At 49.7% G+C, this 27,793-nt stretch overlaps 7 protein-coding genes and 2 non-coding genes across 9 annotated transcripts; 4 read left to right on the top strand and 5 right to left on the bottom strand.

The window, feature by feature from the left end:
• Positions 1-992: 992 nt before the first annotated feature.
• BCR38DRAFT_t360 lies at positions 993-1,095 on the bottom strand. Its single transcript has one exon. It is a non-coding gene; the product is annotated as a tRNA-Thr (tRNA).
• A 3,081-nt stretch (positions 1,096-4,176) lies between these two features.
• Positions 4,177-6,006, bottom strand: BCR38DRAFT_355875 (sugar porter family MFS transporter; the record flags this gene model as incomplete). Its single annotated transcript, XM_040856987.1, has 5 exons — positions 4,177-4,249; positions 4,386-4,536; positions 4,597-4,984; positions 5,049-5,867; positions 5,935-6,006. The coding sequence occupies 5 exons, from the start codon at positions 6,004-6,006 to the stop codon at positions 4,177-4,179; spliced, it is 1,503 nt and encodes a 500-aa protein (XP_040710029.1).
• A 562-nt stretch (positions 6,007-6,568) lies between these two features.
• Positions 6,569-7,661, top strand: BCR38DRAFT_490610 (uncharacterized protein; the record flags this gene model as incomplete). The annotated part of the gene is made up of 3 exons (XM_040864541.1): positions 6,569-6,860; positions 6,922-7,473; positions 7,528-7,661. 3 exons carry the CDS (start codon positions 6,569-6,571, stop codon positions 7,659-7,661), a joined length of 978 nt encoding a protein of 325 aa, XP_040710028.1.
• Positions 7,662-8,355: 694 nt separating this feature from the next.
• On the top strand, positions 8,356-8,443 carry BCR38DRAFT_t367. The gene has a single exon. It is a non-coding gene; the product is annotated as a tRNA-Pro (tRNA).
• A 440-nt stretch (positions 8,444-8,883) lies between these two features.
• On the bottom strand, positions 8,884-12,092 carry BCR38DRAFT_505145 (uncharacterized protein; the record flags this gene model as incomplete). The annotated part of the gene is made up of 2 exons (XM_040864916.1): positions 8,884-10,062; positions 10,116-12,092. The coding sequence occupies 2 exons, from the start codon at positions 12,090-12,092 to the stop codon at positions 8,884-8,886; spliced, it is 3,156 nt and encodes a 1,051-aa protein (XP_040710027.1).
• Positions 12,093-14,042: 1,950 nt separating this feature from the next.
• BCR38DRAFT_450993 (thioesterase-like superfamily-domain-containing protein) lies at positions 14,043-15,391 on the top strand. The gene is made up of 2 exons (XM_040861431.1): positions 14,043-14,304; positions 14,356-15,391. The coding sequence occupies exons 1-2, from the start codon at positions 14,202-14,204 to the stop codon at positions 15,189-15,191; spliced, it is 939 nt and encodes a 312-aa protein (XP_040710026.1). The 5' UTR covers positions 14,043-14,201; the 3' UTR covers positions 15,192-15,391.
• Positions 15,392-16,800: 1,409 nt separating this feature from the next.
• Positions 16,801-18,491, top strand: BCR38DRAFT_478749 (uncharacterized protein; the record flags this gene model as incomplete). The annotated part of the gene is made up of 5 exons (XM_040863118.1): positions 16,801-17,044; positions 17,080-17,337; positions 17,465-18,207; positions 18,273-18,293; positions 18,333-18,491. The coding sequence occupies 5 exons, from the start codon at positions 16,801-16,803 to the stop codon at positions 18,372-18,374; spliced, it is 1,308 nt and encodes a 435-aa protein (XP_040710025.1). The 3' UTR covers positions 18,375-18,491.
• Positions 18,492-21,258: 2,767 nt separating this feature from the next.
• Positions 21,259-22,691, bottom strand: BCR38DRAFT_505137 (uncharacterized protein; the record flags this gene model as incomplete). The annotated part of the gene is made up of 4 exons (XM_040864915.1): positions 21,259-22,097; positions 22,157-22,304; positions 22,361-22,503; positions 22,535-22,691. The coding sequence occupies 4 exons, from the start codon at positions 22,689-22,691 to the stop codon at positions 21,361-21,363; spliced, it is 1,185 nt and encodes a 394-aa protein (XP_040710024.1). The 3' UTR covers positions 21,259-21,360.
• Positions 22,692-24,171: 1,480 nt separating this feature from the next.
• BCR38DRAFT_450985 (uncharacterized protein) lies at positions 24,172-25,723 on the bottom strand. The gene has a single exon (XM_040861430.1). It carries the CDS (start codon positions 25,347-25,349, stop codon positions 24,357-24,359), a length of 993 nt encoding a protein of 330 aa, XP_040710023.1. The 5' UTR covers positions 25,350-25,723; the 3' UTR covers positions 24,172-24,356.
• Positions 25,724-27,793: the final 2,070 nt, after the last annotated feature.

Genomic DNA, 27,793 nt, shown 5'->3' with positions numbered 1-27,793 from the left:
TATCCTGTTGACATTAAACCAAAGTCTACATTCTGCCAACATCTACGAATTTTTGAGCGCGTTCTGAAGCACTAAGAATTCCATTGCTCGCGAGGCTCCTATCCTAATCGAAAATTCCGGTCAGGTTGGCATGCTAGTGACGTCTTCTTTATCCATGGTTGTGCCAACCCTTCCCTTAGTTGATAATTTTCAGGATAGGTTTTAGCTGTTACGCGGCCGACATCGTAGTCTAGCTCGGCCCAGATTCCTAGACGTTTTTTTCCAAAGTCAAATACCATGTGTCTATAGGATAATAAAGGATTTCTCCTTAAATAGAAGAGACCGCTTTATTACCGATGTAGAAATATATTATTAAATACGCCGTAGGTGTTAACCCTCGGTACCTCTACAAGTACTCCCTTAAGGGGCTATAGATGATATAGCGGGCCCTTAAGCCGCGTCGGGCGGTTATACAGGTAAACTTGTAGCCAAATGACTACTAAACCTCCTGTCCCTCCCTAAGTCTGTGCTACAACCCCTGCCTGAACTACCGATAAGTGTGGTAATGTGGCACTTAAATTCGTCCTCAGGGGTGGGATGCTGCTGATGTGCAGAAGATGCTCGACTATTTTTTTGTCGCGACAAGTCGTAGTATCTGCTAATTGGGGTTCTCGTCGAGCGTATACATCTCAACCATACGCTCAAGTGGATAGACCGTAACGTGGTCAGACGCTCGCAAGAATCGCGGCGAGAGGGCGTGCTGCGCGCCTTCTATCGTGAGGGGACGGGTTCGCCGACGAGCGTTATCGGATAGGCGAGGTCCGATAAGGGGTCGGATTAACGATTCGAATTCTGGACCGGCTGTCGAGTTATATTCCGCCGACGTAGTGCTTGACGGTCGACTGGCTAGGATGCTCGTAATCCTAAACTGCACCAATCTCCCTATTATCGCTAGGTAAGCGAAGTCAACAAGGTGGGCAGCGCGCCGTAAGGGTTGACTAAACCCCCTTGTGTGTCAGCTGCGGGATTCGAACCCGCGACTCGTCACCGACCCAAGTGGGCGAGGCTCAAATCGGGACTTATCTACCAGCGAAGTGACCAACTACACCAGCCGACATGTAGAAATAAGAGAATCTTTAACTGTAAACGTCACCCACAGGTCAATGCCCCACACGGGTCTTTGCCCAACTTTTCACGACCTCCCAACCTTTAATCTTAGATAGATCAACAACAACCCGTATTCATCCAAGAAATTAATCAGAATTCTTTTCATTATCTGTTTCTACATCTGCCTGACAAGTTCGCGCATTATGTCCAGTTCCTCCGCAAATGCCACAGCGCCTAGCACCCGTTGCCCTCCTCCTTGTAGGACGACTACTTTCACCCTCTTCCTCACTTTCCAAACCCATATCACCCCTAATAGCCCGTAGAACTTGTGCATCTTCTATATTAAGTAGCCCACCATACTGTATTTGCTTGTCTTTGGTTCTGCGACGTTTGCTTAGCACATGATTAGTCTCACGAAGCTCTTCGTTCTCGCGACGCAAGATAACATTCTCTTGCATCATTGCATGCGTAGCCTTTGCAATCGAGTCAATTGAATGAAGAATATGCGTCGGAGAGCTTTCTTGATGCCTCTGAACGCTATTCTTAATCAACGTTGACTGCGATTCGGCTTCAAGGGTGGTAGTAGGTGTCTTAGAAGTCCAAATAGGGGGTAGGAGTTCTGGGTCGGCAGAGGGTGTACGCGCGACTTCTGCAACATCCAGGGCAGATATAACCCTGTCGGGGTCAAAAGGGACAATTCCAGCTGCTTCGAAACCAGATCTGATGTTTTGTTCAGTAAAAGCAGCGCCAAACCCCTCCAAAAAACCGGCAAGGAAATCCTCCTTCGCAACGTGGGTATGATGCCGTCGCATCAAACCCTCAACAAACACACCGTACGCCCGTTTCAAAACACTAAAAGGCACCAAGTCGAGAGGCTGGAGCTTATGGGACGAATGGGCAGGCATAGGAAGGGTAATGATGCCATGGTCCTTGCAGTATTGTTCGAAATCCATCGAGTGATGGCTTTCGTGACCGTCAAGGATCAGGAGGCGTTTGACACCCTTCGTACGATCGCGTGTGTGCAGATCGAAGTGAGCTGCCCAGCTGAGACCAATATCATTCGTTGTCCATCCGTTGTGGGATAGATCAACGACCCAATTGCCCGGTAATGTGGTGTCGCGATACCACGAAGCGAGGTGAACTTTGGCCGCGAAGATGATGTACGGTGGCACCGCCCAGCCTTGGGAATTGGCCGCCTGAATGACAGTAACCCATTCCCTATTGCCTTGCTGGGCTTGCCTAGGCCTTCCACGTCTTTCGGTACTCGTAACGACCATGCCGGTTGAGATCATGCCCATTAAAAAGCCCGTCTCGTCAAAGTTGTAGATATCCTCCGGCTGGATGCCGTGCTTCGCTATTGTGTCCGCAACACGCTTAAAATAACCGCGATACGCGACAGGATCTTCGCAGAATGCCCGATGGTAATCGATTCGACGATTTAAACGCGTCCGGAGGTCTGGTTGTCGCTGTACGAAGCTGAGGCCCAGTTCTTGCCGACGGGTGACGCGTCGCGGTCGTGTCGGAGGATATTCGCCATTTCTTCAACGTATCGAAGCCGGGGAGGAAAAGTGCGCGAATCTAGCTCAATTACGCGTCGGGTAATCTTATTCTCTTCGGTTTCGGTCATTTTCCGTTTGGACATGTTAGTAATGTGTAATGGTTGTACGCCTTCGTAACGGCGCTTCAATGTCTTATGGTCGACTTTGAAGATTTTACCAAGCTTGTTCCAACTTAGGTGAGGATCGCGTCGTTTAGTTTGGATGGCTAATTGAAGATTAGCTTCACTAGATTTGCGTGCCATGTTGTGGAAGGGAAGAATTGTATAAATAAAGATGGAAAGTCAAGATTTCTTGAAAAGTTGGGCAAAGACCCGTGTGGGGCAATGACCTGTGGGTGACGTTATTAAGAATACAAATAATAAAGGAATAAACAAATTCAAAGAATAAGTGATTAAAACAAAGAAACTGAGGAATTTCACAGATAAAGAAAGAACAAATTCGGCCTTAATAAAGGAATTAGATTCGTAATAAAGAAATCTAACAGTGAACTCATACTTTTAAGTAAAAGCCTCATTCCCCTCTCGATAGACTTAGATAACACATTGATGCACATACCGGAATACACACCTACATACAAACCTACTGTTGGCAATACAGGCAAGAGGGTTGTATTGGGGATGATGATGGGGACTAAGTCCCAAAGGCTCCAGCTACCGAAGGGTTATCTATGGGCAATATCCCAAGCGCTGCACCTAGCACACAGGCGGTGTGCCTGGGGCACGCAACACCTATGCATACACTTTCACAATATATCACAATAACAACCTATTATACTCTATTACTCTTTACTCCACGAATATACCCTGTAGCTACCCGGCATCAATTCTCAAATATCTGCTGTATACTCGTAATTTTCTAACAGTGTCGATACTCTCGAGATTTTGCTCAATGACCAAATCGTGCTCCAGTCTGACTTGAACACAATTAAGAAGAAGTGGGAGGTTAAATCTGAGGGAGAGCAATAACACTGCCGCAATGACATTCTCGCAGACAAAGACACGGAAAGAATGGCAGTCTACACCCCCATTTTACATGAATTTTGTATGTTCAGATACTAGTTATTTATAGGGTGGTGGGAGAGGTATCTGAGGGTGAGCAAGGTTCTGACACGTTGACTCAGATGCTTTCAGGCAAGGCAGATAGTCACATACAAAAACTTATCGAGTGGCTCATATGATTCCATTCACTACCTCCTCAGTCAAGTAGGCTCCTGCGGAGGTTTAATCAAACTTTATGCCTGTATATCGACGTTTCATCTCGCAGGGTGAATTACAGGGAGATTCCAACGTCCCTCACGTCTTGAGAGCTCTTCTATCCATATTTTGAATAATGAGTTTATATAGAGAAATATAATTAGCAATCTTGTACGCACTTACCAATAAAGGTTAAGTAATGTACTTGAACTGAATACGTGCGGGCTCGTCCCTCGCCACTCCCACTTGCAGTAGCCTCCTGGATTTACTCAGTCCAATTGATTCCATGCTATTTTTGCATGTTTCTCCACCATTGATTATGATCTCAGGGACGTTTCTTATTGCTCACTGTGTTCCTCTGTTCCTAAAGCAGTGGTATCATGCACAGCGACCTCGTCACCAAACTGTTTCCTGTCCAGTTATCCGCGTTAGTAAATGCTAGGCATATGTTGTTGTTTTTTGGTGTTGAAATTATATTTCTGCAGAGAAGACTACTTGTTACAGGTTTTGCTACCCCTCAGATACGAAGAATGAGGGAGTCACTTACTCAAGCTCTTCAAGACTCATCCGTGCGGTTTCTGGAAAGTAAAAGTAGATAATGGGGACAAAGACGACGCTCCAGCAGATAACCAAGAGGAAGTACTTCCACCCGACGGCAGCAAATCCAATCGGGGCAGTCTGCAACAGAATAATTGTGGCTGAGCAGGACACTGCAATTCAGCATTAGGTGTTAACAAGAATCATGAGGACGAACTTACAGGAAAATTGTCCGAAAAGGGACCACCCCATGCCAATAGATCGGATCTCGGTAGGGAAGATCTCGGACACGTAGATGTACATGGTTGTGTCGCAAAAGGTGCCTTGGAAGAATAGGTAGAGGAACATGAAGACAACGCCCATGGCGTTCCCGACCTTGTTGTCGGTGCCGGCGAAGCATGCAATCATAGCTGTCAAGCCAGAAGTGGTAATGGCAATACCTGTGAAACCCGTCATAAACATCCATCTACGGGAATTCAACTTATCGTGCAGCCAAGCCCCGCCAGGGTTATATATAACACCGGCGGTTGTTAGCCAGAGGGCGGATAGAAGCAGCGGCATTGATCTGGTCTGGCCAAGCCCTTGATATAGGATGACAGAGTAGTTGTTCTGGACCTGTCAGCACTTATCGGGCGTGCGGTTTCGAGGGGGAATAGTGTCTATTCAAACTCACGATGATGAGGGGACCACCGAACTCGGCACCCCACTGGGTCAGGAAGCCAATGATCATACGCTTGCGGTAGCTCTTCTTGGCAAATACTGCTTTCCAGGGGCTACCTCCCCAAGCGGACAGCTTCTCGTGGTCAAGTTTTAGCTGTTCCTTGATTTGACGGAACTCTTTCTTGGCCACAAGATCGTCTGGATCTTCACTAGACCTGCGGAGACGCACGAGAACACCCCAAGCCTCGTCGTGGCGCCCCTTGGAAATCAGCCAGCGAGGCGAAGGGGGCACCCAAGGCGATCCAGCCAGGAGAACGAGTGGGAAGAAGACTTGGAAACAAAGAGGAAAGCGCCAACTGAACGAGGTATTGGGCAAGAAATAGAGGCCATAGCCAATCCAGGCCGAGAGCATGTAGCCAAAGACGAGGAAGATGGCATGTTGTCCCACCAGCCAGCCCCTGGATAGAGGACTCGACATCTCAGACAAGTACATGGGCGTCATGGTGGCCATTATTCCGATAGAAGTTCCCATGATGAAGCGGCCTGTTTGTAACATGGCCAAATTGACGGCACCGCCCTGGAGCACGCCGCCGAGGATGCCCAGCAAGCAACCCGCTTGAATATTTCGTACTCGGCCAAAGCAATCGCCGGACCACATGAGGACAAGGCAAGCGACGGCAGCTCCCGCGCTGAAGATGCCATTGGCTGTGGCAATTACGGGCGTCGTTATAGTGCCGTAGCCAGGCTCGCCGTGCCGTGGAAGCTGGAAAAAGGTGTACCAGCCAGGCTGCCCGATGGTGCTGCCGATGACAGATGCACCATACCCATATGTCTCCAAGTATCAATGTCTTAGCCAGACTTCAACGAAATGGTGGCATTGTATTATGAAGAAGACTCACTGTCGATCCCAGGGCAACGAAAGCAATGACTAGTCGATTATAGCGACTTGTCTGGTCGCCTGGTTTTGCCATGGTACATAGAAAGACTCGGCTTGGAGATGACGGCTACGTGCTTAGCTGCAGTGTAAAACGGAAATGGGATGTGGAGAATAAATGGGGTTGGGCATGGCACCGTACTGGGTCTTCTACTGTTACTTGGGCTTCGCTGGGCCTGAGCTTCGTTATGGTCATCTTTGCCTCTCATCACCTCAGTGTTGAGAACGCCTTATTGGCTGCAATATGGGGAAAGGGTGTATGCGAAACTTGCTGGATAACGGTAGTAACCGCACATGTATGATCAACACCAGCGGGGTTTCACTGCAACATCACATGCACCTTGTGGCTTTCCGATAGGCGTGGTTGATTTCTGTATTCTGTCGCTGCATATTATGGTGCTTCACATCAGTCATAGGATAAATAGGGCACTGTAAGAGGGTAATCTGCGGAGAGGCTCCGAGCCAAAGACTCTCCCTCGGATAAATGCGTTACAACGTCGTCATTGAGCACCTTGGCGAGAATCTCCCTCATTATATATATTGATTCACTGTCTTTGCCTGCTTTATAGTTACCCTGCAGAGTACCACGACATTACAACATGGCGCCCACGTCTCTCATGGACCTGAGTTTCGACGAGCTCCCAGACCCCAAGCGTGTCTGGATTGGCGAGCCTGGCAGTCACGAGGAAGGTCTCGGGCGACTTGTACTTCTCACCCAAGATCGGGTACAAAAAGCGGCCGCATCACAGATCCTCACCGGGAGACGCGTCAATCTAGGGTGGGACCTCACCAAGCTAGAGCATCCAGCCTTTGGCAGGAAGCCTTTCCAGCATGAAATCATATCGACCTTTGAAGGTGTCTGCTTCGATGATATCTACACAATGAATCCGCGTACGTCCAGTCCATCACTGTGACTACTGATACCCGTGTCAGACATTAACGATAGAGGCAGAACAGAGCAGCCAATGGGACGGTCTTCGCCACTTTGGCATGCGGGCCAGCTCAGGCTCAGACGAACGCATCTTCTACGGCGGTACCACAAAAGCTGAAATCATGGACAAGGATAACCACCGTATAGGCATTCAGCACTGGGCTCAGGAGGGTATCACAGGACGCGGGGTCCTCATCGACTACGCATCATGGGCCGAAAAGAAGGGCATTGAATATTCCGCCTTTACGCAGCACGTAATTAAGCTGCAAGATATGCAGCAGATTGCAAAGGAGTGTAACATCATCTTTGAGAAGGGCGATATCTTACTGGTCCGCGTGGGTATGACCAAGGAATGGGACCAGAAAATGGATGCCGATGCCAAGAAGGCTCATGCAGCTTCTACAAAACCCCAGCACGCCGGCGTCGAGGCTACATTGGACGTCTTGAGGTGGATTTGGGACTCGGGGTTTGCTGCCTTGGCCGGAGATGCTACGAGTTGGGAGGTGTGGCCTGCAGTCTCCCAAGATCTCATACTACATGAGTATCTCATCCCTGGGTGGGGTATGCCTATTGGTGAGTCAACTGTCTCGACCTGCGTGCCACATAACTGTCCTGATGTCATGGTAGGCGAACTGTTTGATCTGGAGAAGCTCGCGGAGACGTGCAAGGAGCTGAACCGCTGGACCTTCTTCGTGTCTTCTATGCCGTTCAACATGCCCGGTGGCGTCTCTTCCCCACCTAATGCGCAGGCCATATTTTAGTGGATCAATGGAGCAGGCCTGTCTCATCCTGTCTCACATTCTACGTCAACGAGCACGTTTTGGTTTGTGGTGGGAAGGGGATGTGACCTGAGCTTGCTTCAAGCTCCAATAGCACGGGTGGCGAATTGAGGTTGGAGCAATCTCTTGGCCTGGGTTGCCTCTTTTTGAAAAACCAATAAACCATTTTTATACGATTGAATACACGGGAGCAACTTGTCGGCGTAGTAACTTCCCATCGTTGCTAGGGTAATGCGGCCCCAAGGGTTTCCTACGCATTTCCCAGTTCTAACGGAGTGTTTCCTCCCTAATTTAATACAGGGACTGAAATCCAACGATTGTTCACATACAATGAGGGAAAACGATGTTAGTAGCAAGGCGCTGGTCCAACCTTCAGCGTCAATTGCTGATAACATGCTCATCTTGAAAATAGTGTAGCATCCTCTAAGCGACCCAAGGGCAAAACAACGATCCTCTGTTGACAGAGTCTGACACCACTTTCTGATAGACAGACGACAGTCAAGTGAACCCAAAATCATTACTTCAGTTTCATAGAGCGACCGGCAAGTGGGTATGAGCATAGTATTTGGGTTGGTGACGCCCCATGGCGCCCACCCGGTTACCCTACTCACAGAAGCCATACCCACCACACAGACGACTTAATGTGCCTCTTCGCACAATCCTATCACCAAACATCGGCCTGATGGTTTAGCGGTATAATTCTCGCTTAGGGCTCACCCTTAGTTGTCTGCGAGAGGTCCCGGGTTCGAGTCCCGGTTAGGCCCGTAACACCTGGCTTAACAGCCAATACTTTTGCCTTATTTGAGGGCTGAGTCAGTTTCTATCTGATTCTGCCTTTCAGCTTTGGCTGGGAGGCAGCGACTTACGGGGAAGGTGGCCTTGTTCATGAGATTGATTAATACGTGATAGTTACTGTGGACGATGTATTTTAAAGCAAAGCCTTATATGAGGACCAAAGTCAATTCAGGAATATTTAGAAACTCGGAGACTACCTACACCTCTTGAGGAATGCATCGAATATAGCCCTCGGTATGGTATCGCGTGGTATCGGTGAAAGATGATTATCAATCGGAAGTTGGACGTAGAATGTAGAATTGGCGCCCATATTACCGGCACACTGGGCAGCAACGAATGATTTCTTTGAAACATCGTAGTAGAAGAGCACAAGCTCTTTGAACACATTATCAAGTTCTGTAACAGCGCCTCAGCGCACAACAATTTTGCCATGCAGGGCAGCCGTACCATTTGACTTCGTGTTTGATCCCTGCCACGAGCTCAAGGTCCAGTATTTGAGAAACTTTCCCACCAGCTCATCGTCAATCGCGAAACCGCTGTCCAAAGCCGCCGCCGCTTGTCGTGACTTGGCGATATCCAACCGCAAGTCTCCATCTTCTTCGTCTCCGATGTGTCCGTACCTCTGCTTGAAGAACTCCAACAGTCGATAGGGGGGATTGAGCCGCAGGTCCGGGTTGGACTTCTCCAGTCTATGCACCCACTCACGCCCGGGGATCATCTCAAAGGAAAGGCCGTGTCTTTGAAGTGTAGGCAAGAACTCCGTGTTCCAGCGAAGAGGTACTGTATTGACGACATGAAAGATGGAGAGTGATTGCTTGGTAGCACCAGGGGCCTGTCGGCTAGGAAGTGCGAGCTGCACAATGATTGAAGCAGCAATGTCAACAGGGATCCAGTAGTTCTCCTGGTCACCACTCTCGATGATGGGAAGGGCTCCAATAGTCAATGCACTCTGCACGGTGGCAGGAATCGCCTCGGACGGGTTCCAGATGCCATATCTTGTGTCGCCCGCCACTTGACCAACACGGATGATCTGCACCGGTAAGCCACAATGTTCAGCGGCGGCTGAGCACACCTCTTCAGCAACCCACTTGGACTGCCCATAGCCCATTTCCGAAACACCAGCCCACCCGTGCCGAACCTCGCGGATGGGTAATGGCCTGGCCCGCATCACGGCCGCAACACTAGAGATGAAGGCAAATGTCGGCTTTGGCTCGAGTGGTGAACGCATCGCGAGGTTCAGCAGGTGTGACACACCCGCAATCGATGGGGTTTCGAAACTCTCCAGCTTCATGTTGAAGTTAACGGCCCACGCTGCGTGAATTACGGTGGTCACGGATATCTGCATTGATTCGTACTGACTGCGGCAAAGTCCCAGGTGATCGTCGCCGAGGTTGCATGCCAGTGCTTTGATTTTGTAGCTTTGTTTCTCGTCATATATACCTGCATCCTGAAGGGCTTTCTCAATGCGTGAAGCTGCTGCGTCGTCCGAGGTGGCTCGGACGAGGCAATACACTTGGAATACGTTTTCCTGTGCAAGTAAGGAATGTAGAACGTGACAACCGATGAATCCCGTTGCACCGGTGAGGAGCTGGTAGCTATAAGCAGCCGATACGCATGGTCAAAGGTCTTTGCACTTACCACAACTCGTTGGGAACCCATTCTAACAGTACCCGCCTCCACAGAGGCAAATTGACTGTACTTGTGCACAAGCTCCTCCGCAGCAGCTTGAGTGGGTCTGGTGATTTTTTTATGGCCCTTGTGAATGTTGATGATGTGTTCCGCAAGTAGGCTGATGCTAGGATAATCAAAAATAACATTGGTAGCTAGGTGGTGTCCACGCATATCAATGTTGCGGAGCAGGCGGGCGCGTATTCGTGAGGTTTGCAAAGAGTCCATGCCCAGTGAAAAGAAGTCGGTATTTACTAACAATGGTGTCTTTTCGTCGGTTTCCTCCTGTCGTAACTCCGTCTCGACACAGCGGCGTACGACTTGCGCGACTTCAACGTCCGAGAGGTCTGCTTGGCCGCCATGAGCATTCGAGCTCTCCCTCTTGATATAGTGACTTTCGATTTCGGCAGCAAACTGTCGGAGGAGCACAGATCGTTGCACCGTAGACTTGTCCGTCATGGGCACCTCTGTTTCCGGACTCGCAACGAGGACGTCGTCAGGGGCTACCCTCGCATACGCAGAGACGAGTGCGTTGCCCCTTTCAAGATTTGGTACGATGCTGCGTACGAGCTCTTCGCGAGAAAGCCCTGATGCATTGCTTGAGGGGATTACCAGAAGCCCCAGTGAATCCCGGCCGGCACCGAAAGCTATAGTGACTCGAATATTAGGATTGCTCGCTACGGCTTGTTCGATAGGGGCCGGATCCGCATTTTCACCATTCAAGAGCACAATAATGTCGTCATACCTCGAGACAAACTTCCACTTGCGTGGGTCGGTTGGATGTGATCGAAACAAGTCATTAGAGGCGTACGAACCGTCCGGGCGGTTCGACAAGACCTTCGTCGCCAGGCCAGGAAGGATGATCAGGTGGTATAGATTGTCTTCCACCGGCTCGAATTTCAAGAAGCTTTCGTTGTGCGGCATGGCCACGTACCAATTCCACTGGTCGGCCGATTGTTCCATCAAGGCTCCGCACTCGGTTTGTCCGTAGGCGCTGATGAGCTTCACACCCGCGCCTATAAGACGCTCTCCCAACTCATCCGGTGTGGCAGCACCCCCTACCACGACTCTACTTAGCTGGGCCAGACGTTCCACGCCTCCCTCAGTCTCACTGAAGAACTTCAGAATATAGGGCACCGTAGCCAATGCCATGGCCTGCGTCTTGTCGAGCCCCGCGATGATGCTCGAGACGGTGATGGGTCTTGATGCATGGAGAAGAGATAACCGTCTTCCAGTGGTTAGACAGCGGATCATAGTTGCTAGCCCAAAACTGTGGAATATGGGCAAGGTGCTGAGCATGTCAAAATTGAACAGCAGTCGGTATGTTACGGCGATGGCCTGTCGAATCCAGACCGCTGAACGAAGTTTCACCGGTTTGGGAAGTCCTGTTGTGCCCCCAGTGTGGATAATGATACCGGGTGTCTCGTCGTCATTTCGGGGGTCCAGGGCACGTATTTCATCAATTTTGTCGTGTCGGTAATTCTTCAGCTCCTTTACCTCGACCATCGGGATGATTTCCACATCCAGTTGAGCCGAGTCTCTGACACGGGCGAGCACCTCGAGGGAAGCCCCAGATGCCATGACTATCTTACAGCCCAGTGTCCGTATTAGGTGGGCAAACCCCTGATCAGCGAGGCGTGGTGACATCAACATTGTCGTTATCCCCAGGCGCTGAAGGGAAAGGAATGCAATGTAGCATTCTAGGTTCGAGACACCTACTACTCCAACCACCACCTCGCTCGCCTCTCTTGCTCCTCCATTCCTGGCGATATCCTTCAGCCAGGAGGGCAAGGCGCTGATGGCAGCATCCGTCACATCTTTGAGACCCTCCCCGGTGTAGTTGTCATAGTGTCCCTCAAGAGAAGGATAGGAGAGGAGGACAGTGTCTGTGTGGGTATTTGCCAGTCTGCGGATGACATGGTCTATGCATATATCTTGGCTTTGGGCCATATTGTCATACGATGATCGAGTCAATTTATGCTTGCGATAATCTCCATTCAACTCTTCGTGTTATCTGAAGAGATGCTGTAACACTAATGTTGGAACGTCAGACGCAGTCGCCCCTTTTGTATAGTCGTCCGGTCGCTTCTTCGGTACCGTTCTCGGCAGACGAAGTTTGCCACATGCCATCGGATCACCCGGAATCTTCGACTGTCGGCATCTCTAACGTGACTTAAGTAAATGTGGTACATGCGGACGGAACGCCAGAGTACAACTAGGAATACCCTGGCTCCTCGCAAATGCCGAAAGGCAATGCGTTCGGCGATCCGCGCAGTCAAAGTCAAATTCTGTCCAGCTAGGCTCCAGAATACACTATTACCAAAGCATTTCCATGTTTCAGCCGAACATTCAACCATTGAAGTTTGAGCATAGCAAAAGGGTATATCAAGACTGCCGATACTCTGTACAATTTTCGGTATCCTGTTTATACGAGCGGGCTACATGAACATCATGTCTGAAACAGAATAGCGAGAAATAACTCATCCACATGCCTCCACACAAGGGTTCATAAAAGTTATCTACCTCGCTTATTATGAACCTCCAACACACTGTCCAGGCGCTTCGCTAGAAGAGCAAGCACGCTGGCCAACTGCGTGGACCGGGCATCGTCAAGTGAAGCATATCTTGGATTCTTTTCAGGTATGAAAACAGCCAGCTTTGAAACAGAATTTACAGTGAACATTCAAAATCTACACGGGATATTTCGAGCACTAGAACGTGTGACGGATAGGAAAACCCGCCCAAGCCATGTATTCCCTATATTCTACACTATACCTAAACTAGTAATTCCACACCAAACCAGTATGTCCAAACATGTTTTTCGCCATTTTATATAAAAGCCATTGGCCTCTATAAAATCCTCCCAACGTGGGAGCATAAAAGCCAGTAGTTCGCGCAGCCACTGCTCTGGAACTGCCTCGCAGGCCTCTAATGCGTAGCCCTTCAATACATCATACGAGGGGCTGCCGTTAAGGCCGAGGTGTTCCTCGATAGAATCCTTCATCCAGTTCCAAACATTTTCTATGGGATTTAGGTTAGGGGAATTGGGCGGCCATGTACTGATATATGTTCCACTCTGACAGGTGTTTAATCGTGGCCGCGATACTATGGGCGGAAGCACCGTCCTGCATCAGTACTAATTTCGGCCATCGTCTTTTAGGCAGAGATGAATCCATCCATCAATGGCTAGTACTATGTGGGCCCAGTAGGCTTCGGCATCAATTGATACCCAATCCTTTTTCCAAAAGTCACCGGGCGCCTTTACCGTTGCCTCTGAAAAACCACCCCAAAATATCCACCCCCTTTTCTTCCGTGGTTGGTCTACTACGCAGTCGGGATGGTTCTCTTCACCAGGGCGCCTTGTGACGTACTGGCGTCGATGAGTACCGCCAGTGACCCATGTTTCAACAGTCGATATTATTTGCTCTTATTGTTCAAGGGTCCAGTCACGGTTTAGCTCCGCCCATTCGAGCCGGAGTGAGCGGACGTCTTCATCGATCGGTGGCTTCCGTTTGGTAATGCGGCGCCCGAACCCGAGGCGGTGGAGAGCAAATCTTATAGCGTAAGCACCAAACGTTGCATATAAAAGACATCGTGATAGCTCGAGGAAGGTCGTCAGGCGGGTGGCCATCACTTGTTTAGCTGTAAAGCCAGTGATCTTCACGAGCAGAAAACACCATAGAAAGGGGCAATAGTAGAGGAAATAACTCTCGCGATAGCTTCAACTGGCCCCGTCGTAGTGGGAGCGAAGGTGCTAAAAGAGGTACAATGTTGTGGGTTGGGCCATGCCACTTTGCCTATTTTGGGCATAGTTGGAGCATTAGCGCGGCCCATAGGTACCTAACAGGGGGATGGGAGGGAGCGGGGTTTCGGCTTTCAACCTCGTAACAGTTTTGTGGACTAACCTTCTTCGAGATTGGTAAGAGCCCTCTGGAGTTGCAGAATCCGGGGAAGTCCACTAAGCAATTGACAACCTCGGCACCCCACCGCCACATCAACTCCAACTGAGTAGGATAACCTTATTGCACCGAAATCTTCAGGGGCGGTTCACAAGTCCTCATGTTGGAAATGACTGCGACGTTCGCAAAGGCCATGGAAGTGAAAGCCGTTAGTTCGCATACGTACACGGCCAATTTCAACCTCGACTGGTGTGTAGGATCAGGTAAGTGTGTTTGAAACAACTTCCCACTCTCTCACTCTCATGATTGAACAGTTCCCCATGGTGGGATCGTCACATCCGTCCTTTTGCAGGTCGCCGCCACTCACTTCAACACGGTGCTCGCGGCTCAAAAGCAACCTCACACCATCACCCTACACTTGGAGTTTCTGCGACGAACTCAAGTAGGGCCCTGTACCGTCACAGTCCGCGATGGCAAGCTCGGCCGCCAGACCTCTACCATCCATGTCGCATTGACCCAGGATGGCCGCGAAGAAGTCGTTGGCTATATCACTAATTCCAACATGAACACCGAGAGCGGACCATCTTTCGAAACGGCATGGTCGTTGGACCCAGCTCCACCGCCTGTCGACCTGGCCAGACTTGCACAGGACGGTGGTGATGTGAATTGGACTGAGCAGAAGGACCGACCATTTCCCAAGTTCCGTCGTGTCTTGAACCGTGCGCGACAGTATGTTCCCCTTGCTGGACAGGTATCGCCCGGTCTGTGTGATGAGTGGATCCGCTTCACATCGGGTGAGAAATTCACACAAGAAAGTTTGGGCCTGGTTTGCGATCTGTGGCCGCAGATCATCGAGACGATGTCATTAAAGCGCGCCGAGCAGGAGGGAAGTGAGGACAGCACCCCGCCTCCGTTCTGGTATCCTACTCTGGTATTGAACCTGGATATCAAGAAGGCTCTACCGGCTGAGGGCGTCGACTGGCTGTTCGTGCGGGTCCGCGCCAAGAAGATTGAGAAGGGCCGGCAAGACCTCGAGGTGGTGATTCTAGACGAGGCAGGAGACATCGTTGCATTAAGTCATCACGTGGCATTGGTCTTGAGTGCGGAGAGGAACCTGGCGAAGAGGAAGTCTAAGAATGAGAAACTCTGAGATGTCATTAGACCTCAGGATGCCCATGGCTGGCGAGGGTAGGTAGTTCAATGCAACTATAAGTTCAGTATTGCGGATACTTCATCTCGGACTCCTGTTGGACCAAATTGACTGTCAAAAGACGGGGGACCCACTCGCTGTAGAATGAGGTATTTTTGGTAGTTATAAGGTCTGACAACTCCTTTCAAAGGTATTTGACACATTCGACACTATTCGCGGAACAGCAAGCTCGTCTCAAGGCGCATTTGATGTCAGACTGAAAATGCCATAACCGTCGTTGTAACTTTTATCTTATTGTACGAGGTCTTAAGAAGTGTTCCATTAGACCATGTTGTACGTTAAAGTTTAAAGGTTAGAAAAGTTGAAAGAGAGCGCGACTCGGTGATATACGCGACTCAATGTTAATCCATGTCAATCAAAGAAATAATCGAAAGGCGACACAGTAGCGCCCTCCTCGGTAAGCATTGTCCGTTGCACATAGTGATTTATTGAAGTTGAGGGGGGCGCGATACGACGTCTCGTACAACAATGAATCCGCACCTCTGTTCAAGATGTCACGCTGCTCCTCAACGGCAATAAGGTACTGGGCAAAATTTTGGCGTATGCCGTTCGTAATATCGGTTACTGTTGCAGAAATGGTTGTGGATTGAAGATTGTGTAACTGTGGAAGATCTCTTCTTTCTCAAGATTTTTTTTCTCTCTTCTGTCCTCTGCGTTGCTTTTCACATAATTATAGCCTTCATCGCTCAGGTCACGTGATCCTGTAATACGTGATCCTGCAACAGTTACAGATCCCTGCCATAATCGGCTAGATGGTGTCTGCCCATCGCACTGAACAGGAATGTTAGATGAAGACAGTCCCCTGTAACATAGATTCGACTAGCATTGACCATGCCGGCACTGCGCCCGGCACGTCTCACGTGATGAGACGTTAAATTTCAATCAATCAATCAATCAATCGGCTAGATGGCCTTCTAGTTCCAGAAGAGCACTGTCTGGCAGGCAGTGGCCCTTTGAATGGCTAAGGCGATAGCGATAGGCGGGGCATTCTGGTCCTGTCGATGTATTGCTCTAGTGTCATGGTGAGCTCCTCCAGGTTATCGGCCTCGTAGAAAGATAGAAGGTGAAGCTGTCAAAACCGGCATGATTTCGCCAGTATTTGCCATGACCTCGCTGCAGAGACGCAAAATTCGGGCATCTGAATGGGCCAGTTGGGAACAGATGAGGTGGAGTATGTCTGGGGGTAAGTGGCGGTTCATTGTGGCTCAAGATGGTCGAATAGCAACTTGCATAACAATTCGTTTATGTTGATTGTGTTTGAGTTCAATGGGTTGCTCACTCGACACTGTGCGTGTTAAGGAAATCGTGTCCACCTGTGGATGCCTAGGTAACTTTAGCGATAAACGCGTCAACGACGCGCGCTTAATTCGATTGGCCTAAGCTTAGAGTTCCCACTCTGTAAATATTGCTATCTACAAGTAATAGTGCCTATTCGCATATGCCATCCTCTCCTCGTCACCCCACATGGGCAATTATAAGGTCATCGTACACGTTGAATTGCATTGGACCTGTGCAAACTTCGCACCAACGATCAATATCCAAACCCAAAATGACGGCTGAACCAGTAGACCCGCTCACCCTCTTGCCTTCTGAGACTATCCTCCAGATTCTCGAGTTTGCACCGTCTGCTGCTTTGGTGGCGCTCACCCGCGTTTCCAAAGCCTGGCATGAGTTCATCAACGCAACACACCAGCATGCAATCTACTCGTCCGACTTCAGGAACCCGCACCCGCCTGGGGCCCTGGAATCCTCTTTTTTAGCCAATCATTCCAGCTTTTCGAGGTACTTCGAGGGTGTTTCTTCGTGGAAGGACTTGTGTAAGCGGCAGACGCCCGAAATTGGGCTAAGGCTAAGTCTAAGACGGCTCAGTCCACCATCCAAGTCGGCAACGACCCTGTATGGCGTTTCACGGCCGACTTCAAGCGCCGTTTCTTGCTCTCCACCTCGCATAATGATGGATTCAATGTGACCGACATGGAAACTGGTGTCATTATCTGGAGACTCTTATGTGACGAGGTGCGACCATATGCACACCTCAAATATCAGGACGGCACGGCCGTGTGGGATCGCGAAGATGACTCTCGAGGTTTGTAACACCGAGTTTCCCGGCTCGTCCAGAGGTAAATTCCACCTCGAGGCTGTCTTACCCCACCAGCGTGTGATACGAGGCTTCCAGTTATCATACAACACACTTTGTGTCGTTTCCAACGAAGGTCAGGGCTTTGTCTACGGTATGACCAAGAACCCGCCGTTGCTAAGCACTCAGATCGACATTTCCAAGGGTGCCACGGGCCATTTGGACCAGGATCAGGACATCGTCATGTACTCGATGGGTGAGTGCGGCTATCATGTGTATGGCAAGCAGTCCGGTACCTTTTTGGGCAACGCCAACATCACACGGTGTACTAATTACTGGCATATCAAAAATAATGCGCATGCGCCAGACGATATTGATCACGAGAGTCAGGACTCGTTCAGTAACGACTTCCCAGTCACATCAACACGCAAGAACGGCCGTCGACGCCAATCCAGGCCGAACCTGGCCCGTTTGCCCGGGCGGCCGACTTGCCCGGAATCTCTCTCCAGGATGACGAATGGGGTTCTGGCATGGTTTCTGGCGACCTCGTTGTGGGCATCCCGAAAGGCGGTAGAGTGCTGGTTTGTCCTCGTTGGCAACAGTCTCTTAAGGGACCGTGGAGACCTCGTTAGCGAGGTCTCCATCCTGATTGAGTGTGAATTCAACGTTGCTGGCTTCGATCTGGGCGGTCGGCTATCGGTCAAGGCAAATCGAATCATGTTTGAGGTTGATGGACGCATCTATATTGTCGCCCTGGACTATAAGGGTCGTCCAAGCGGGTCATCCTATTCCATATCGACCGCTTCCACTGATCTCGAACACGCTGGAGTGCCAGTCAGCTTCATGGCTCTCTATGATTGCATCATGTCAACTTATACTGTAAGCGCCCCTTTCTGCATAGAATGAACAATTCTCTGGGGAGTGACGATAATTAATCATTCAAGTTACGACATGAGGCGCTCAGGGTAAGTCGCCCGGAACTTCTGCCGACTAAGATGATACAGATTATGAGTCTCTGGGTCTGGGATTCATACCAGCGAGGATGAAGTTGGATTGTCAGCACACACTGGAAGATGCACATAACTTTATGTATGCTCTAATGTTTTCCTTTGCATAACTGTTATAAGTTACCTGTCGTATAATTATATAAATTTGAAAGTGACTCGAATCTCCCTGGATCCATTGAGGCACAGGCAGTTCATTTCGGAAAGCGCTGCGTTGAGGTGCGTCCGTTCCTATGTGTAATCGTTAAGGACAACCACACCGATAAGCCTTACTATGAACGCGTCGCTACCATTCATTTTGAACACCAGTTGTCTGTATCGAAATAGATCAAGTCGGCCATGAAGACATTATCAGCATTGAGAAAACTCTCCCATCAATCCTCGAAACCCCATGACTTGATTTCATACCGCCCTGGAGAATCGTCGTCATCCACTACCGGACACGATCATGACTTGCTTCATCGTCGCATTTTTCTTCTCCCACATTCCAGGGGATGGAATGACCGGGCTTCATTCTACCGTACCTTTTTGAATGTCCGCTCTCTGGCAAACTCTGGACAAGGAAGAATCCCTCATCAGTGTTCCACGAACAGATATTTCCAGAGCCCTTCGGCACCCCTGAGAGGCTCCCCATCTCCTGGTCGTTCCTGTTCGGGCCCCTTATAGCCTCTCCTCTCATCTTCCCAAGTCTATCGGCAATCTCCTCGGGCTTCGCACAGCTGTGGTCACGGTCTATGCAAAAACCTGGACTGGACGTCCGTCCATTGTTCTTCGAGCCGTCAGCCTTCCATAGCAGGTTCGAAGTCTTGGGCGCTGTGAGAGTCGAAACACTATGCCAAGCTCACAAGCTTAATCTACCGGCTGGTAGTTAGAGCTTTGAGTAACGACCTTCTCCACAACAACATTGCGAAATTCGTATCCCAGGTCGCAGTCAATATAAGACGCTCTATTAGCACATTTTACAACGAGATGGGCCTATTCGTATACGTCTATTATCATGTTTATTTATGTAAAGATCCTTCCAACGGATCTCCAACGAGATGTGGACAGCCGCGAAAGTAATGACAAAGGGCCTTGCTGAATTCACAGCAACGCCCCAGGATCATATCATCGGCTTGTTGAGTTATGCGCCCAACATCAGCAATTGGGCACTTTGGAAACTTAGGCAGCAACGGGATTGCTCGCATGAAGTGAGCAACCCACTTTCCATCGACTGCGGACAGGGGCAGTAAAGGATTACCAAGATGGCTTTTGTGCAGTCTGCCAACGTTACGAGTGTGCCCTTTTCAGTATTGTTAGTGTTAAGGGAGGGGGCATGATTGCGCACTGAGTTGGCAAACGGGGGCTTTGGGAGTTCCGCTCGAGGAGGGGCAGGATTCATTTGTGTATGGGATATGTTCGTCACTGAAGTCAGGCCTTGAGGAGTTGGTTTAATTGGTACAGTTTTATGGTCAAGTCGAGGTCGGTTGTGGCACTAGTTATAATACCACTGCGCCCACAAAGCGACGCCGGTTCGCCACCTGGAAGCAGAAGCAGCAATCCCGCCACTAGACCTCTGTCTTAGTGCCCGGGCTGCTAAGTTTGAAGAACGGCTACGGCTTAGCGGGAAGAGAAATTTGCTTCGCAGCGCGAGCGCTAAAGCGTCACATATACTCCGGCAGGATAGGCCGGCGAAGAGGAAGCAGGCGTCGCAGCTACTCCGACCGGCAGGGTACACTATGGAGAAGGAGGCCCGGGGCTCCGAGTGGATGAGTGAGGAAAAGGAGGTCCCGGCTGCCCTCCTCGGCCACTGGAGGAAGAGATGGCTCACCGGAGCAGAGCATCACGATCGCCAGCGACGCGCTATCGCTGAGGAACCGGAGGGCCCTTCGATGCAGATACCGAAAGGGGGCAAGTATTTCGGCCTGAACCGACTGGAGGCGTCTACGCTGTGCCAGATCAGGACGGAAAAAATAGGACTAGCAGCCTTCTTATTCAAGACAGGGGCTTTTGGCGTGTACTCGCCGCTATGCCGCTGTGGCGACGCCCCTGAGACGGCAGAGCACGTAATCCTCTTTTGCGGGCTGTTGGAAGGACCGAGGGAACGATTACGGGCCGCTATCGCACCACGGCCACTATACTCTCGCAGAGACCTCGCAACGGCAACAGGAGAACCAGTAGTTAGTGGGACTATTGTAAGGTGGCTGCTAGGGACGGGTCGGACAGCTTCAAGGCCCAGATAGCATCGATCTTCTCAGGGGGGACTTTGTTGGTAGGTTGAGAACCAACGTAGTATGGTAGTGGACGCAACGCAGTCGCCAATAGGGCGAACCGACGACGCAGCGTATGTATTTAGTCCAGCCATTAGGGCACGGTTTGACATACGGGAGTACTAGCAGAGGTACCGGGGGCTTCGAGCCTACGGCGTATTTAATAATAATAATAATAATACCACTCCAACTTACCTTGATTTTCTCTTCCACTTGACACCCTTTGGTCGTTTTGTGATCAAGGTGCCTGAGCAAATTTACGTGACCGGGCGGTCATCCTCACCCTGTGGATCGGCGGAATGGGTGCTTGGCACGTACGGCTATCATCCCTTGGAGATATCATTGAAATCCCCGCCAGATTCCAGAATCACAACCCGGGAAATCCAACACCGCAACCCAGGGCCTGATTAATTGGGCATTTACTTATATATAGTGACTACCGATATATCTAAGTAGCGGATGATGCGTCACACCCACTCCGTCTCATTCGATATCGCTCCGGCCACCTTGACCTCTTGAACGATACCATGAAACAGGGCATTTGGGGATGCCTGATTACATCGCTCGTTCCCGGAATAATTCACGGGATCATTATTCCCCGTCAGCTTGACAGCACTTTAAGCTGGCTTTTTTCCAAACTAGAACATAAATGAACTTGCTGCCGTACATGATTCCATCCACACTAGTCGACTTTGCGCTTTGTTGAGCGCACACCAGCCATTATACAGTCATAACTCCTTGATCCAGTACTTGTCACACAGGGGACTAAAGCCACAAATTCATGCACTGTAGTGACGATCAATATAGCGATTGACCCATGTCTTCCAAATCCCGCGATGCTCCCTCAGACCGTAAATAATGGAGTTCACGAGCCCCGTACACTGTGTCGAAGCTTGCATGACAGTTAACCAGCGATACTCGGTGCCCATTAGCTCTACCATGCGATTGGCGATTCCAGGGATCCAGAGCAGAACGTACGTCAGTGGATAGAAGACCATGAGCACCCACTGCCATGTATCCTGATCGAGTTGCGAGCTTTCCGTGACGCGCAAGCGTGGCTGGAAGTCAGATTTGAGAGTCGATTCGTCGCACAAGGTGGAGGAATAAGATGGTCTCTGGGCTCGGATTGGATGAACAGGTAAATCTGAGGGAAGTTGCTCATCATCCCGTTCACGCCAGACGTTTGTGTGCAAAGCCTGATCTCGAGGCATTACACTTCCTGTTTGGTGTTGGCCTTCACCGCCCAAGAGTGATTGGTGAGACCGACGGAGGCTAAGTTCCACTGCTGGATTCATACTACCAGGATAGAAAGAAAATGTCCTGTTGTATTTCTCCCGACTCCGAAGACGATATTGCAATTGCCTGAAAATGACTGCGTAGATGATGGTAGTGGCGATGAAAATGCTAAAGCGCCAGCCGTGACCGAGGATATAGCGCAGGCCGCGCGGGTCCATTGAAATCCAACACCAATTACCCGAGACAGCCGACATCTTGCCCATTGCGAGAGCCGTCGTAGCTAAACCTAATTAGAAATTGCCTTTGACTTGTATGTGGATCGCGGATGTGTCCGTTTACCTGTGGCGAGTGGGGTGAGCCAGGTAGACAGGCATATGAAATACTTCTTGGTGAATGATGGGTTCAATATCCATGGTGTACGCTTGATTGTAAGAAGCGTTGCAATCGCAATGGCTAAGATAGAGAAGTCGGCGGCCTTTTTCTTCACCTTAGCTTCAGTTCATCTAGGAAATACATGCCATGAAACCTCACCTGCACAGATACCTGTCCTATCCAGCCATTTGCACTGCAGGTATCACCAGGTGGAACTGATTGTCGTGTGGCCACTACGTAGCTTCCCGAGATGGAATTGTTCAGAGAATTTATCAGTTCTTGTAGCCACGATTTCGTTGTCAGCATAAGTCCTCCTAGGCGGTGATAAGTTTGCTTCGTGCCTACCGGCAAATGTGAGGTTGATTATGAGGGCATAACGAAGATTGTCCTTTGCGCCATGCGATATAAGCCAAAGGAGTACCACGATACTTGTGGCAACGAAGGAGGAGAGGCTGCCCACGAGAGTGGGAATCGCAACATCGGGCTTCCAGAAGGCGGCCATATTGGTTTTACGGGAAAAGAACGCCTGTTTGACGAATGAAACTCAAGCAATCTAAGTTAACGTCCCATTCCCGAATAATCGTGAAATTGGCTACAACGATGGCCCGTACTGAAAGGCATATAACAATGGATAACACCTTTCGGAAGCATGTCTCATTGCGGAGGAGTTTGAGATGCCACCTCGGTGTCGTCTTCCGGTTCTCCGTGTCAGAGCGATGTTCTTGGGACGAGCATATTGGATCATGCAAAAAGCAGTTGCAAGTTTCAGTGTTTTACATTATGGGGTTTCGGAGCCAGGTCTTGAATCGGCATAGTGTGTAACTAACTATCTGCATACTGCACGTCTTGTGGGGGACCGCAGATCGGGCACAGACTGGTCTAAAGTCTTAAACTGGCTGCGTAGTTGAGAACGGCAGTGAACTCTATTAAGCTTCGATAGAGCACTCCAAAATATGTCGGTTGTCTCATGGTGCAAACTCTATCTCAAGAATATGTGTGTGCGGTACTTTCAATTCTTGGCTGTCATTATTAATGCAAGCCCGTCTTTCAACAGCCCAGAGGATGAACCTCGAGTTTCCGATTTGTCCCATTACTTTCGGCCGAAGTGCATCACTGTCAGCAGCTATCCACGAGCCATCGTTGCGGTCGATGATATTCATGGAGTGCCGGACAGTTTCTTCTATGCGCTGGAAAACAAAGTTTGACTTGCCTTAGATCCTGGGGTTGTTAGATCTGGCACGTGGTCTGGGATAGTCTAGACTATTTGATCTATTATGCACATGGTATTTCAACTTGGCTGGGTGTTAGATATTGTCTCCCTAACGTGTAAAGGTGTATCTGAGGGTAGAGGCTTTGCACAATGATTGGTGAGGTCAGGCTTTCGAATTTCAGACTTTTCATTGTTCTCTAGATCACTTGACTTCTATGCTTCAAACATAGATTTAGCACACGACATGATGTCATTTTCCAAATAGCCAACGTGAAGTCGCTGCAGTATGTTTCTTACCTGCCTAGTGCCACTAGAAACAGCGGCAGAAAAGAAAACTGACACCACTGCGTGTCTAAGGATCACTAGCCGTCTAGGTTTGCTTTAGTCTATCCATGGACAGGGCTTGGCGATTTGAAGGCTTCATCCCTTTGAGATAAGTCAGCCCTACCTACATGGATGTACTCCGCTTTTCTATGGGAAAAAAACTTTCTGGACACCGAGATGGTGAAAGCACCACCCCCACCAAGGCCTACGCAGCAACCCAGTTGCGTTGTAAAGGCAAATGCGGCGAAGCCAATTGGATAGTATAAATCGTTCAGTTTTATTTCAGCCAGCAAGGTCCACATTCCAACAGATTTGCAACCACTCATTTTTATCGACAGGTGAACAAAGGATGGTTTGTCGATCATGTTTCGGTTAACTGGCCTTCAATATGGGATTTTCCAGTCGTGAATATTATGAAAACATAACGCTTCCAGGTGAGAGTGTGAACGTTACAATAGATGAATTTTTGTCCTTGTTCTTATTTGTATTTCGCTGGGCCATTAGCTGCACTGCACTGTATAGCATGCCCAGCTAGTCTAAACAGCACGACTAGATACATGCTCCTCTCCCGCGCCATTTTTGTTTACCTCGATTAAGCCATCATTCATTCATAACAGTCGTTCATTCCAATACTCATGCCATCTCGACGTCCTCATCCTCATCATCATCCGAGTCAATCTCGATGCCGTCCAGCTCATCATCACTATCAATAGTCTCGGACATAAAGTAGTCAATAGCACTGGGGAAGATATCCTCAGCGATAGTGACGGCGACCTCATGTCCGGGAGGGAAGGTCTCGACATCCTCTTCGGGGTACTCTTCATCATCATCATCGTCATCCTCCTCTTCAGGCTTGCCAGCAAGGGCAGCCTGGCGACGGGCGTGCAGCTCAGCGCGGGCCTCGTGGTTCTCGGCGGCGCTGATCCAGCGGCCACGGTACGAGAAGAAGTTGAAGAAGCTGACGGCGCCGGTGACCTTGTCCTCGAGCAGCTGGGCGAGCGCCTTGAACTCGGACATGGCCTTGGCGGCGGCGTCACGGGCCTTGCGGGCGTCACCCGAGAGCACGCCGTCAAGCTGTTGGCTGGCCTGATTCTTCTGGGCGATCCAGAAGCCGTAGGCGGCGTCGGTGAGACCCTCCGTCAGGTCCTTACCGGCCTTCCAGTTGATGCGAATGGGCTCGGAGACGAGGCCGGCCGAGCCATCCTTGCCGTAGCGGTAGTACAGTGTCTTCTCGAGCACGCTATCGTTGAACCATTCGTTCTGCTTAAAATGGAACTTGATTGTGACGCTGCGCGGCTCGCCGAACTTGTCTAAGCCAGAGTCGCTGGGCTGAGCACCGGCAGGAATCTCAGGCCGTGTCACCTCGAGGTGGGTCAGGGCCTTTGCGAAAATCTCTGCGTCGGAGGGCGTGATGGCGGCCTCGAGCTCCGAGGCGGCATTATCAAAGACGACAGCCCAGAAGCTGGGGATCTTGGCAATGGTCTGTTGGCGCTGGGCGAAGATGTCCCGCGTCATGAGGAACTGCTTGGCTGTGATCTCAGTGTCGACATCGGACAGGCTGGCCTCGAGGAGCTGCAGCTCCTTGATAGTCGCTGGCTCAATCATGATATCGCCTTCGGACGACATGTTGGGTGGATGGGATGTGTGAAAGGAATGGAAGAGGTGAGAGGTTTAGAGGTGCAAGCAAGGAGTGAATGCTATACCGGAAAGAGGAGAAAAGGAGGGATGATGCAGAGTGAGAAGCCTTCAAAGCAGAATTATATACTGACAGGCAGACGACATTGAGCCGTTGCGGGGGTGACCGCTCTTTTTTCTCATTTGGAAACAAAAGCGAAAAAAATTTCTGTTGCCCGATCTCCACTAGGTTAGTCATATCTAGACACGGTAAGTAGCAGTGGCGACTTTTGACGGGTATTTCTTTCTGACGAATGGCACTCGTCGTGTGGATCTGACGCGAAATAGTACCGTCGCGTTACAGCCTATTGTCCTGGTCTAGGGACAGATAATAGCGATGCGGGTTATTCAACTTCCAAGACGGGCAACTAGTGCTATAATATTCGAACAGAATTGGACTTTTACATGTGTGGTCGGTGTCGCATAGCGGTCATGTCCGATTTTATGGGTCCAGTGAAAAAAAGACGCCCAGGAGTATAGAACACAGCAATTCTACCCGCTGCGGTAGGGCTGCATTAGGCTCGATCAGGTCTATGTTTCTCCTGTAGGTGAGATACGGATATAGCAGCATATGATTAACCATTTCCGGCCTGGATGTAGTTTTCTACTTGGACCGGACCACTGAGTTCTTATTGACTCTATATTGTTCACGTGGTGTGGTTGGTATAACAGCTCACGTATAGTAAGTAGCACACGGTTCGCATGACATCCATGACAGGCATCCCCGTAAATAAGTAACAGGTGTAACTATTTGTAATATATGTGTTGTATTTCCCCCCTGCTTCTCATTCGCGTCTGTGATGTGCTTCGGCGGGTTTCCGATATGTATCCACACAGGTATATCTAATGTGATCCACAAGTCATTTTCGCACACAAGTCACTTTCGCACTTTTCTTGGCACCTTCAAGTAATTCAGTAATATCCTATGCATAACCCGCATTTTATCCTTTAAATTACTCAAAATCTTCTTCATTATCAGTTTCTACTTCTATTGAACAAGTCCTTGCATTATGTCCAGTCCCTCCGCAAATACCACAGCGCCTTATACCGGTCTGCCGGCGCTTTACAGGACGACTGCTTTCCCCTTCTTCCTCCTCCATAACCTTGATATCACCCCTCAAGGCCCGTAAAACTTGTGCATCACCTATACTAAGTGCTCCTCCATATTGGATTTGCTTATTTTTCGTCCTACGACGCTTACTTAGTATATGGTTCGTCTCACGAAGCTCTTCGTTCTCCCGACGTAATAATGCATTCTCATGCATCATTGCATGCGTAGCCTTCGTATTCGAGTTAATTGAGTTCAAAATATGCGTCGGCGAGCTGTCTTGATGCCTCTGGACGCTACTTTTAATCAAAGTTGACTGCGATTCGGCTTCGAGGGTGTTGGTAGGCGTCTTAGAAACCCAGACGGAGGGAGGCAATTGGGGGTCGAGTGTCGGTGTTCGTACTACTTTTGCGATATCCAACGTAGATATGACCCTATCCGGGTTAAAAGGAACAAGTCCAGCTGCTTCGAATCCTGATCTGATGTTTTTTTCGTGAAAAGCACCAATGAAAGCTTCTAAAAACCCAGCTAAGAAGTCCTGCTTCTCAATATGGGTTTGATGCCTTCGCATTAAACCCTCCACGAACGCACCGTACAGCCGTTTCAACACACTAAAAGGTACCAAATCCAAAGGCTGGAGCTTGTGGGATGAATGGGAAGGCATACACAATGAAATTACGCCGTGCGCCGCGAGGTAAGTCTCAAAATCCATCGAGTGGTGGCTCTCGTGACCATCCAATATTAAGAGACTTTTCGCACCCTTACGACGGCTAATAATATGTTGAACAAAGTGTTTTGCCCATTCCACACCAATATTATTAGTAGTCCAACCGTTATGGGAAAGGTCGACCTTCCAGTTGGCCGGTAGGTCGTTACCGCGATACCACGAAGCAAGATGAACCTTGCCCGCGAAGATGATGTACGGCGGTACCGCCCAACCTTGCGAGTTAATAGCCTGGATCACCGTAACCCATTCCCGACCTCCTTGTGTAGCCTGTCTAGGCCGTCCGTGTCTTTCTGCACTCGTTACAACCATACCGGTTGTGATTATGCCCATTAGGAAGCCCGTCTCGTCAAAGTTGTAGATATCCTCCGGTAGGATACCGTATTTAGCGATTGTGTCCCTAACAAGCTCAAACCACGCGTAATACGTGATAGGATCTTCGCTAAATACCCTCTGGTAATCAATTCGACGGTTTAAACGCGTTCGGAGGTCTTTTCGGCGGTTAACGAAGTTCGTGGTCCAGTTCTTGCCGATGGGGGGCGCGTCGCGTACGCGTCGTAGGATATTCGCCATTTCTTCAACGTATCGAAGCCGAGGAGGAAATGCTCGCGCATCTAGCTCAAT

The sequence above is a fragment of the Pseudomassariella vexata genome (assembly GCF_002105095.1).
Source record: "Pseudomassariella vexata strain CBS 129021 chromosome Unknown BCR38scaffold_23, whole genome shotgun sequence".
Taxonomy (NCBI): domain Eukaryota; kingdom Fungi; phylum Ascomycota; class Sordariomycetes; order Amphisphaeriales; family Pseudomassariaceae; genus Pseudomassariella; species Pseudomassariella vexata.
This window is presented reverse-complemented; position numbering and strand designations above follow the sequence as displayed.

Excerpts from the sequence above, each read along its gene's own strand:
- BCR38DRAFT_450985 (XM_040861430.1), bottom strand. The coding sequence starts at position 25,349 with ATGTCGTCCGAAGGCGATATCATGATTGAGCCAGCGACTATCAAGGAG.
- BCR38DRAFT_450993 (XM_040861431.1), top strand. The coding sequence starts at position 14,202 with ATGTTGGAAATGACTGCGACGTTCGCAAAGGCCATGGAAGTGAAAGCC. Across the intron at positions 14,305-14,355 it reads CGACTGGTGTGTAGGATCAG|TTCCCCATGGTGGGATCGTC; the intron begins GTAAGTGTGTTT and ends ATGATTGAACAG.